This window comes from Talpa europaea, assembly GCF_964194135.1.
Source record: "Talpa europaea genome assembly, chromosome: 5".
Lineage (NCBI taxonomy): Eukaryota > Metazoa > Chordata > Mammalia > Eulipotyphla > Talpidae > Talpa > Talpa europaea.
The window spans coordinates 21,954,285-21,966,403 of record NC_140071.1 but is presented as its reverse complement, the minus strand read 5'-3'; the positions used below and the strand labels follow the sequence as shown (position 1 = coordinate 21,966,403).

Sequence of the window (12,119 nt, the reverse complement as noted above, 5' to 3'; positions counted from 1 at the left end):
CCTGCTTTGAGGCCAATCCACTCAGAGGGGAAACAAAAACTGATGAAGCTTCTACTACTTCAAATACAGTCTGTAAAAGATTGGGTGGGGAAGAGAGTTTCTGCTATTGGTTTAAGTAAATGTTGAGCTGTCTGTGGGGATTTAAAATCTTGTTTCTTCGTTTTCTTGGTACCATGAATAATGATGATGTGTCTGGCAGTAGGCTGTGAAAGAAAAGCCCATTTTTGACCTTTTTGTTCCATTATTGGGTTAACTTCATGTTGTCTGCTCCAACTTACAAAGTGCTGCTTGTGCCCTAGTCCCTTTCTAGGTAACTGAGATAGACAAAGTCATGTTGGAAGCCACACGGCTGCAAGGTGCTGATGATGTGTGGGTGCTGAACACTCACTGCAGGTGCGGCCTTGGGACTTCCGCATACTGGGCAAGACAAACCAGCTCTCATTTCTATTTCTCTTACTTTGTAAGTTGTCTGACATGAACCAAACTTTGGGTAAAAAAGGGGTTTTTTGCTTGTTTATTTCTTTTGGTTTATGGTAAGTTGATTTGTGTGCAAACACTTTGTTTTCTAAATGAACACATATTTGTTTAAACATTCAGATAAGATAAGCATGTTCTAACAATGCAGGTAACTACAATCATTTGAGATTCAAGATGTTTGGGGAGGTATAAAAGGAGCCTTGTAAAAAACTAATTTGCTTCTTTGTTTTGCTTCAGATGCACTGACCAAGCTTCAGACTGTAGTTGCTACATTCTTTAGATGGGTCCTCCTGAACTACAGTACACAGTATGCAGTGTAATATAAAATAGCCATGCTTGAAGTGTAAATTATTAAAAATATTTTATCGATTTTATGTCAAAATAAGTGCTTTTTATATCCAAACTATTTTTTTTGTCTTCTTACCTATAATTTTAGTTCCCAATCATTAAAAAAAAAAAATCTGGCTGTGCTATGATTTGCATTCAATTTTCCTGAACTGCAAAAGCCACCTGATATTTCGCTTTTTCAAAAAGCATGATTTACTACACATTAAAAACATAGCTATTCAATGCTTAGTATCACAAAATTAACACCCACGATAACAAGACAATTGCTGCCACTAAACAGTCTTTGAGACAATTCTTTAAAATATTTACAATTCACAACAGGAATACCTATCTGATTAAGTTGTCATCTTCTTCTTTTTAATATCATGGTTTCAACATTTCAGGAAAAGGCATTTAGAATCCACTTCCCCTCCCGATCCCCCCACTCCCAGCCCCTCAGGTTTAAACATTGTTTTGGTTTAAGCATTCATGCCCCAGTCAACTCTTTGCCAGTATATTTGCAGTTCATGGGGAATCCAAGAAAGCTACGGCATTATTTTGTTCAGCTGGTCTGTGCTCACGTAGCCACATGAGGAGAGAAATTCTTTGTCAGGCAAGGGCAAGGCAGTGGCGTTGAGGACCAGACCTTGGGGAGACTGTACTATATGAATGGAGGTGTAGTCTGGGACAGGCATTTCAGAACCCGGAGCACGTTCTGCTGTCCCAGACCTGCCAGCAGTAGTGGTAAGGCTTTCTGTGGTGATATAAATGTCTTCCTGGTTAAAGCTTGGCTCTCCCCGTGTTTCAGAATCCATGTGAGGGGCCATGGTGATGCACTTTTTGGCATCTGCCTCACAGAAGTAGGCGTTGTCCATGATGAAGTTTGCTTGGCAGCGTGAGACTGCTTCTGGATGTGCATCGCACTGGGAGATCCCTGCCTTATTCTTTTGGCCCGGGGAAAGGACCACACTCCCTGCTGGTGTAATGTCGCTTACCTGGGCATAAAAGTCGATATTTGCCAGTGAACTCAGATTGCTTAGCTGACTATGGGAAGCTTGAGGAGCAGACTCAGTTCCACCAATGAGAAGTGGTCTTGGTTTGTTTTCCTGTGTTGGGCTAACACTGGGCTGCTGAGTATAGTGGGGAGCATCATTAGAAGGTGAGTTATTTTGATTCTTCTGATCAAGGCACAAGAGATCTGCTTCCCCTTTTAACCTTTGAGGCTGAGGCACCTCTGAGGTACCATCACACAGGTCACTCACATTGAAATCAGTCTCCAGAATGTCAGGTTCATAGCAGCTGGTACGCCCAGAGTCATCATCCTTTGCCCCAAGGATATGAAGTGATTTCTGGTGGTCGTTGCTTATAAGTCTGTCTGTGTCTGATCCTTCTGTCTTTTCATCAGGATCATCAATATCTAGCTCAATGAATTCAACCCAGGAGTCATCATTGTAGAGATCAGGCTTATAGGTATCATGGATGGCTAAGATCGTGTTCACCTCTTCTAATTTTCCTTCCTAGGAAACAGAAATAAAGTGAAATTCTATGAAAAGAAATGATAATGATTTCTAAGGAAATAGAATGGTTAAGTGATTTAACAAATAATATTCAGAGACTAATTATGGTGACAGTAAGAACAGTAATGGCACCATATGATAAAAAAATCCATGAAAATATGTTAGTGTGACTTTTGTTACAACAGGAAAAAAATCAGATAATAGAAAATATGTTGGTGTAGAACTTTTTAAATACATGACATTCCCCTAATTTTAAGTGACTATTTATTTATTTATTTATTTATTTTTAAAGATTTGTTTATTTATGCATATAAGAGCTAGGGTACAGCAAGAGATGCGGGGGGTGAGAGGATTCACCAGAGACACAGTGGGGAACAGAACAGGCAGACTGATTGAAATACACTGCTGAGGGGAGCAGCAGGCGAGACAGAAGAGGCCTGCTGTGCCATGTGGGTTGTTCCCTGGCTGGCTGGGGATTGAACTCGTGCTTCAGAGGCTGCGAATTGCTTCATAGTGCGGTGCTTAACACCTTGCGCCACCAGGGCGGCCCCGAAGTGATGCACTATTTAAAAAGAATTTTCTCCAGAGGAGTACCAGAAGTGAAATGTGATACATAGAGCTTGCAAAAGCTCTCACTATAAGATAATGTTTTTCAGGTATCATTTTATTAGTGGTATCCATAATCTAATCAATTACCTTGAGGAGATCTGGATCAATTCCTTTAATCTTTGGAACTGGAACAGGAGGCAGAATCAGCATCTTAATCCTTGAAAACAAAGAAAATTTGGTTTGAAATATCTCTTAATTCAAAAGTTAGAAGCAAAATATTGGCACTACTACTTATTTCAAATATTCTGGTACTTTATCAAATACAAGGAAGAGAGGGAAAATATTAAGCAGTAAATGATAAAGACTATAGAAAGATAAAAAAGAACCAAAAAACAACAAAAACCTGTCATCTGAATTCAGTTTTAATAAGAGATGGTTTCTCTATTGTCATTTCTTGCCTCAATGTCTTTTATTGACATTCAGCAATAGTATTTGGGAAAAAGAAATTTAATTCCCAAAATCAGTTTCCACTTCAGTTATAAAAAAGGTAGTTTTCATGGCCACCTTATTAGTACTTTGCAGGAAAGATAATTAAATGAATAATAAAGGAAGAATGAATGAATGAATACAAGAAAGAAAGAGAAGGAAGAGCCAATCCATATTGAGCCAAAATTATTTGTGGCTAAAGAAAAGGTGAACTGGGATAAGCTCAAACCACAGAACTCACATTAATTATAAAATTATGTAAGGTGATCTCATTAACCAATGTCATGACAGGGTTCATTTCAGCCGGGATATATTAAATTAGAGCTATTGTGGCACATATTAAAAAAACTAGCAACAACAAATGTTGGCGAGGGTGTGGAGAAAAAGGAACTCTTCTGCACTGTTGGTGGGAGTGCAAACTGGTCCAACCACTGTGGAAAGCTGTGTGGAGATTTCTGGACCTAGTAAACATAGAGCTTCCATATGATCCAGCAATTCCACTCCTAGGTATTTACCCAAAGGACACAGAAACATCAATTCCAAAGAGCACCTGCACCCCTATGTTTATAGCAGCACTGTTTACAATAGCTAAGCTTTGGAAACAGCCCAAATGCCCAAAAATAGATGACTGGATCAAGAAGATGTGGTACATATACACCATGGAATATTACTCAGCATTCAAAAAAGATAAACACATGCAATTTGCAGCAACATGGATGGCGCTGGAAGGGATCATGCTCAGCGAAATAAGCCAAAAAGAAAAAGAAAAATACCGGATGGTCTCACTCATAGCAGGAATCTAGAAAACTTAAATAAGGGACCAGGAAAATGAATAACTATAAGAAAGTGAAAATCAAAATCAACAAAAAACTATGAACCAGAGACACTTTTAGGGGGGCGGGGGTGGGAGGGGAGGGATTGGGGTCAGAATGGGGGGGCTGCAATTGTATGGGGAATATAACAATAAAATTTATTAAAAAAAATAAAATAAATTAGAGCTATTGTTAATCAGCATGGGTTTATATATACAATTCCATGATGCATCTCCATTTTCTATTCCAAATATTTGTATTTTAATTCTTGTAACTATTAAGGAGGCAGATGTTATTATCTGTGGAAAGATTTAGAGATTCAAGAAAATAATCCAAATCATGCTTGGCACAGTTGAGGCTGAAATCTGAAGTATTTGACCTTTGCCATCAGTCATGCTGCTGTGTTATTTGGTTTTCATCACAAAATGATTATTTCAAATGTTCAGAAACATAAAAAAATGCAGCATTACCCTAATTACAGGAAGCAAAGATGCCCAAAAGTCTAGGGCCTGACTGTTATGTGTGCCTCTCCTTTTTTTTTTTTTTTAAATATTTATTTATGTATACAAGAACTGGGGTACAGGCCAGAGGTGCGGGGGTGAGAGGATTCACCAGAGATAGAGCAGGCAGCAGAACAGGCAGACTGACTGAAATACACTGCTGAGGGAGCAGCGGGTGAGTCAGGAGAGGTCTGCTGCACCATGTGGGTAGCTCCCTGGCCGGCCAGGGACTGAACTTGTGCTGCAATGGCTGCGGATAGTTTCATAGATTGCATCTTAACCCCTTGTGTCACCCAGGGAGGCCCTGTGTGCCTCTCCTTTTGAAGTGGACAAAGCCAATAGGGACAAGTTAGTAGAAAACTCTCTAGGTGTGTGTTCGACCTTATGTCAGGGTGGTGGACTTCAGCTTATAGGGGCCAAGTAGGTCATGCAAATGCATGAAGCGAGCCTGCTGCCATGTCACAGGAAGGATGGCTGTGGTGAAAAGAGTAAAGAATGTGCTTCCCAAATGGGACAGCAGGCCATATGCCTTGGCACATGTACCTATGCAGGAGTGTCAACCCAATTTCACCAGCATGTTCAGTTTTTAAAGATAACCTGGAAATCTGTATTTTTGTGTAAAAAGAATCCCTACTTTGTAAACACTTTGCAGCAAAACCTTTACTCCAAAATCAAAAACACAACACGGAGCATGGACCTGCAGAATAAACATTGAATTTTGGCTTACAGAGCTCCAGCTTGCCATTTCTGCTTTATGCTGATTCAGTATTTCTTTCCTGATTTGGCAATGGTTCAAAGGGATGGGTTGTATGGCGGGGAACACGAGCAAGAGTGTAGAGGCCCAGGTGAAGATAACACGGACATTACTTCACTTTCTTCAAAGCCAAATTACATTATAGTTTGCTAGAATTGACACTTATTAAGAAAGGGGGAAGTGGCTTGGAATGTGGCACACAAAACTTCAAACAAAATCACATAAGATGGGAAGCTCTTTATAGTCCCCGGTTCTGGGGAGAGCTGACAGACTACCTCATTCCTTGGGGTATTGTTTTAACTTAAATGTTACTTAAAAGAATCCTTTCTGCTTTCACTGGGAAATTCTAGTATGCTTGACAATCTTACAACACTAGTATTCTGAGAGTGCTTCAAACTTAAATTTTTAGCTGCGTTTACAAATACAGGTGAAATACAATATCATAAATATCCAAACAATTTTAAAAAAATCCATATTTACTTGAAGTCACCATCATATGAAGCCTATAAATATTTTATGAGATTGCATTATCTAGGTAGTTTTAGTTTGCTACTTAAATATGCTTGGACATTAGGACTGTGTTCATCTTGGCCAAAGGTACAGGACTACCTTATAGTTTTTAGAGTAGATGGACCAAATTGTTCAGGACTTGGACAAGGCGGTTAGGGACAGCCTACCCCAGGTGCACAGTCGCTAGGCTTAATTTCTTAATGTCCTCGGTTTAATGTCCCAGACAGGACTGACACCTGTGTGTTCTCCTTAACGAACACAAAATTGGTAAATGTGCAACTGCACATAATGTTTTACTGGGTAATTTAAAATTTTTACTTATGAATCACAAAAGAAAATTTCATAACACATGGAGACACAAATGGGAATTTAAACAACTGTAAAAGCATATCAAAGTAGACAATTTCACACCTACCTTTGCTGTTTAGAAAATATGAATACAAATAATATGACTGTTAGTCCAAATATCCCAAAGATAATAATTAAGAACCATGGAAATTGGAGATCTGAAACACATAAGAACACTATCTCAGTCATAGAATTATGAAGAATTGAAGTTTACAACAGTTCACTTTTTTAAACATAAGTAATTTCAAATTTTTATTCCTCTAGCAAAGTTAGTGATTCATTTGATAACAAATGAAACAGAATGCAATGCTTAGGAGAATTTTCTGTTCCACCTATTTGCTTCATCAAATCCCTTCACACACAAAAAGATAAAAGCATCAAGTTTACGCATGTTTATATTAAAAAAAAAAAAGCGACCAAATACTTCAAGCACCTTATGTGACCAGGATGTGTCATTAAAGGCATAAGGTCTAAGAAAAAAGTGTTGCTTATTAACACACTATTTACCTAAATACTGTCCACTTGGTTTATTTTTAAAGATATGGCGGTATATTTTATCCTTCAGACAAAAATCTATCAAAACGGTAGTGCAGACTTTTTTTTTTTAAGATTTATTTTTTATTTATACAATAGCTGGGGTACAGGCCAGAGGCACGGGAGGGTGAGAGGATTCACCAGAGACAGAGTGGGGAGCAGAATAGGCAGACTGACCGAAAGCTCTGCTGAGGGGAGCAGCAGGTGAGGCAGGAGAGGTCTGCTGCGCCATGTGGGTATCTCCCTGGCTGGCCGGGACTCAAACCTGCACTGTGGAGGCTGTGGACAGCTTCACAGCGCGGTGCTCAACCCGCTGCACCACCTGAGAGGCCCCAGACTTTTTATTTTTTAATCACAATGGAAAAGTTTTAGACTCGTAGAACGTGTATTTTGCAGGTTAACAAATACACATATCCTTGACAGAAAAATATCACTACTTGGACTCCCATCTTCAGATTTCAGTATGTTTTGTAGCAGACTTGGGAAATCTGGAAAACTTCTATTTCATTTCTTAAGAAAAAGTGTCAGCCAGTTGCCTTATAGCTGGTTCCCACACTGTAGAGATTATTCACTTTTTAATATAAAAGAAAGGTGGAATTCATCAGAATTTTGCTTTGTTACAAAGTAGGCTTTTATTTTGTGATACTCTTTTCTGATTTTAATTTTCTTATTCAGTTATTAAAATCCCCAAGGGAGATAGCATGATTGTTATAAGGAATTAGTGGGGGAGAGAATGTCATTTGAGTCTTGTGGTAGCTATAATTTTATGTCAACAACATATTCAGTAACAAAACAAAGCTAGAGATTCATTTTTTTCTTTTTCTTAACACTGAAGGAAAATCCAGTTTGAAAAGATCTATGTTAAATGAATTAAATGCCATCACAATGAGCTTAAAGAGCATGTGGCAAATTTTCTTTTTAAGATGGAAAATCATTACATAAAATACTGTTTGAGATAAATAGTCTGTTAAGGAGGGCTTAGAAAAAAGAATGAGACATTTTCATTTAAATACTATTTAGTATCATGAATTCTACCTGCACAGTAAATGCATAAATAGAACATTAATTTCTCTATAGTTCATGATTGTTTCATAAACAAACCTCAGTTCCTCATATGGGGTTCAAACCTTCCAATTTTAGCTATAACTAATTTCCATTTTGGAAGTGATACATTTTATATATTTACTGCTCATTGTTGAGTAGCCTTCTTTATTTCTGTATCTTTAAAAGCATTAAATATTCTATTCTGAAATCATAGGCCTCATTTCTTTATATTTCAATTGTTTTCATATTTCTTTTCTATGGGATCTTTAAACTCATGGACAGCAACTGGCACACTACTGATAAAGTCTTCTTCCGGGTAAAAGTCACACCTAAACTTGCTTATTGGTTTTAGAATTGTTTCATTGACTCCCTATGCTGACTTAATATTCATCTTTCTCTTAGATGCCACACTTATATTAATCCATATAAATATCACATTTCTGCACTATGCTTTTGAAAAACTCTTTTTCTAATTATGAAACTAAAACAAAGTTGTTGCAGAAGTTTTAGAAATAGAAATATATAAAGAAAAGAGTTACCTGAAATTATGACAATCTCCCCTCCCCTATTAATCTCTTACTGTTTCTTCTCCTTTCTAACTTGCGTGTACCCGGGACTTTTCCTGAATTGAGTAATTCAAAAATTAAACCTTCCACTTTTGTAATGGATAATAATGAGAGCTCACGCTGGCGCGTGATGCTAAATATCTTCATCTGGAAAAAGCCCCAACAATGAAGGAATGTATCACTTATATTGACAAAGGCTATGTTGGCTGCTATTTTAATCTTTTATTTTTACCTTCTTCACATGCAAATGGGCTCATCTGAGGAAGTGTGACATAGAGCATCTCACTGAACTCGCCATATTTTTCAGAATTTCGTTGTCTGGATCTCACACGTATTTCATACTCTTTATCCAGTCTCAGCGAGTACACTGGGAGTGAAGTTGACAACACAGGGTCCATCTTTCAAGACAAAATAAAATTTACTGGTTACATGGTCAATAACACAATAAACTTTACCATGTGTTTCAAATTCTAAATGAATTTCTGTACTGCAAGTAATATTTTTAAATGCACTGGGGCATCTAAAAATAAAAATACAAAACAAAATGATCATCTTATTAAATGACTAAGAGTCCTCACATTTTTATAAGCCAAAGATATAACGGATCTATTTAAAGGAATGAAGTTATATTATCTTCGTATTCGGTTGTCAAATAGTCTACTAAAATCAAGCTGTACTAGAATTATTATGGAAAATAACAAAATTATAAAAATTACAGATTTGTTGTTTACTCTTTGGGATATTACAGTTTTATATGAAGATACAGAACAGAAAAAAAATACCATATTTGCACACCAAAGCAAATGGTAGTCAAATTATCTATGTATTAGCTGTGGGGAAATTCTGGGTTCTTATCTATATGATTTCAGAATTAGAGAGGGTCCTAGAAAAATCATAATTGCATTAATTAAATTTCTAAATAATTCTATTAAAAGCAATTACATAGTTCATCTGCTTTTTTGAGAAGACAAAGTCATTTGGAAATAACCTGTTATTCAAATTTGTGAAGAAAAAAAACCAAGAGTCCTTTGGTAAAAAACATCAGGGTCCCACACCCTTCAGGCCAGGATATTACTTTGCCGTCCCCGAAAAGGGGAGGGTGAGGCTGTTAGATCTTTAAGACATATTGCTGTCAAAGAGGCAGCCCCAAGTAATGATGTTTTCCTTCAAGTGAAACACTCAAGGCAGGTATTCAATGTATGCTTTTCATATGTTTTCAGGTAGAACACCTTGTTCCTGTTCATAGGAAACTTGGAACACTCTTTCAACAGCATGGGTTTTTCACATAAATAAGATTCTCATAATTTGTTTTCTTAAGCCAGAAACTGAGCCTTCAGCTTCTAAAACAAATTTTCCTTTCACCTCAGTTAGTTTCTACTCACATAGAACCTCTTTTTCCCCACATTTACATGGGTGGCTAGTTTGCATCTTTTATAAAGCTTCTTAATATGTGGGATATCTTCATGTCCAAAATGCTTTTGCTGTAGGTGGGATTCTGAATCTTAAATTTACTTTATTATTTACTTAAAATTGTTTTCAAGCTTATGCTTCCATTCTTGAAGACCTTAATTTTTCTGTTATCACCACTACTATTTCTTTATAGATTTCATTAGTAACCTAAACCAGGAAGGGGAGTTCAGTGATATGACCTATTGCTCCCTCTCTTCCCTCCACCCTTCATATGATGCAGTTAAATAGGACAGGTCTCTCTTCCTGCCCCATCAGATAAGCATTCCTATCTATTGCATTTAACAAGTTTGTCTTCTTGCATTCTAAGGAAAAGAAAGGACACCCTTAAGAGGATAATAAGGAAGTCAAGCATCTAAGGAAGTTAAACATCAGGTGCTAACAAAGCAAGTTGGTGTCTACCATATGCCTGCATCAAAAGGACATGCCCACTCTGACACTTGCCATCTGCCTTTTGCTTTATTCCTTTGTATAAATACCCCTGCTCTCTGCCAAAGGGTAGGACGATAGTCTTTTAGACTAGAGTCTGCTAGCCTCCTCAGTTAGTTGACAAATTAAACTGCTTTCCTTCCCCTCAAACTTGCTTTCCTTTTATTGGCTGAGGGAAACTGAGGCTGGTGTTTGGTATCAATACCAGCCACACCAAACTTAAATTTGCTCTCAAGGCCTTACTGCTTGCACTGAGCCTTGTTACCACCTGCAAAGGAACACCTGTTCTTGATAATAAATTGATTTTATGTTAATACAACGTATTTTAATAAAAATTATACTTTCCAAAACAATAACATTGTTTTACAATTTTTGCAAATCTCTTCAATGTCTGGCTTAATTAAAAAAACTGAATTTAGAAAGTCTTATTTGTCTTATTTGACTCAGCATAGCTTTTTTTTCCCCCAAAAAAGCTACAGAACAGACATCTCAACTGAAATGAAAACAGAATTTAAAGACCAATATTTAACTGTTTTAAGTTTCCAGCTTTTCTCTAGTGATAAAATTGGTTTCTTTATTAGTAGTTCACTGATTGGATAGGGCTGATGTCTCAAAACTCTGGGTGTGAGGCTGGGCCGGGCTGCTGGGCACGACTTGATGACCCGGGCAGAAACCACCAGGTTTGGCCAGGGCTGTAGCTGTGGTTAGACTGATTTAGAATCAGTTATATTGGGAGCAGCATGATAATCCTGTTTTTCTTTTTGTTTGTGCCATGTGGAATTTATCTAAGTGCCAAGTTCCCATGCACTTGGCAAGGAAGTGAGTTCAGGGGGTCACCCAGTACCATGCTACTTGCTATGTAAGAACCTCTTTGCATGCTTCTCCTTTGAGGTATGTAGGAACACAGCATTCTGAGACCTTTACGGGACATGTCCCCACTCTGTTTACCTCCCAGAGTCATGTAAGAACTTATTTTAATGGGGGTCTTGAGAGTAGTAGCAAGTAGACTATTTAGCCCTAGCTCACTGTTGAATTTGATCATAACCCTTTCTACTCTTAACTACATTCCTAAAGACAGCTCAGTGGTTAGAGAATATGATTTTTGTTCCAAAGTTAAACTGGACAACAAGGATGACTGAGGAAAGCTCTCCTTTCCTTCGATAGGTTTCTATATAAGTCCCAAGTGAGACAGAATTTAAGGTCGTCCAAGATGACATTCTCCTGATTACATTGGTTTTGCTCAAATAAATTATGGAGTGTGGGTCTATAGTACTAGGTCAAAAGGAAGTCTAATTATAAATGAGAGGAGGTAGTAGAAATAAAAAGAGGAAAAGCTAAAGGATTTTTAAGGAAGGTGTAACGATATCTCACCATTTTCCACTGAGTCTCATTTACTTCCTTGTACTGCAGTTCGTATTCCAGGACTATCCACCCCTTCTGCACATCCGCGTTGGGCGGCGGCTCCCATCTCACCTGGATATCCGCGTGAATCCCCGTTAAACTGATGTTCAGTAAAGTCCAGTTGAGGGCAACGGGTGGATCGGGTTGCACTGCGCATTTCAACAGGTGATTAGTACCCAGAGAGACAGGGGTGAAAGCAGTGAAATGCTTTCTTCTGAAGAGACCGAACGATGTACTTTCATTTCTCATACTCTTAGTTCTTCCAATATTCCTATTACTACACTCTCACTTTGTAAGAAAACATGTTTTAACTTCAGGATAACTTGTTCTTAACTTTTAAAAGAGCTCTTCAAAAAATTCATAGTTGGGTCTAAACTTTGATCTGATCTATAACTTTT

At 37.7% G+C, this 12,119-nt stretch overlaps 1 protein-coding gene across 2 annotated transcripts in view; it reads right to left on the bottom strand.

The window, feature by feature from the left end:
* Positions 1-1,349: 1,349 nt before the first annotated feature.
* The window catches only part of GHR (growth hormone receptor), a gene marked incomplete at both ends in the record, with an annotated part of 119,621 nt that continues 108,851 nt past the window's right edge, over positions 1,350-12,119 (bottom strand). For both annotated transcript variants that reach the window (XM_084234093.1, XM_084234092.1), the window contains 5 exons: positions 1,350-2,321; positions 3,018-3,087; positions 6,348-6,438; positions 8,657-8,822; positions 11,692-11,870. In XM_084234093.1, the coding sequence (XP_084090219.1) occupies positions 1,350-2,321; positions 3,018-3,087; positions 6,348-6,438; positions 8,657-8,822; positions 11,692-11,870 (1,478 nt within the window). The remainder of the gene's footprint in view (positions 2,322-3,017; positions 3,088-6,347; positions 6,439-8,656; positions 8,823-11,691; positions 11,871-12,119) is intronic.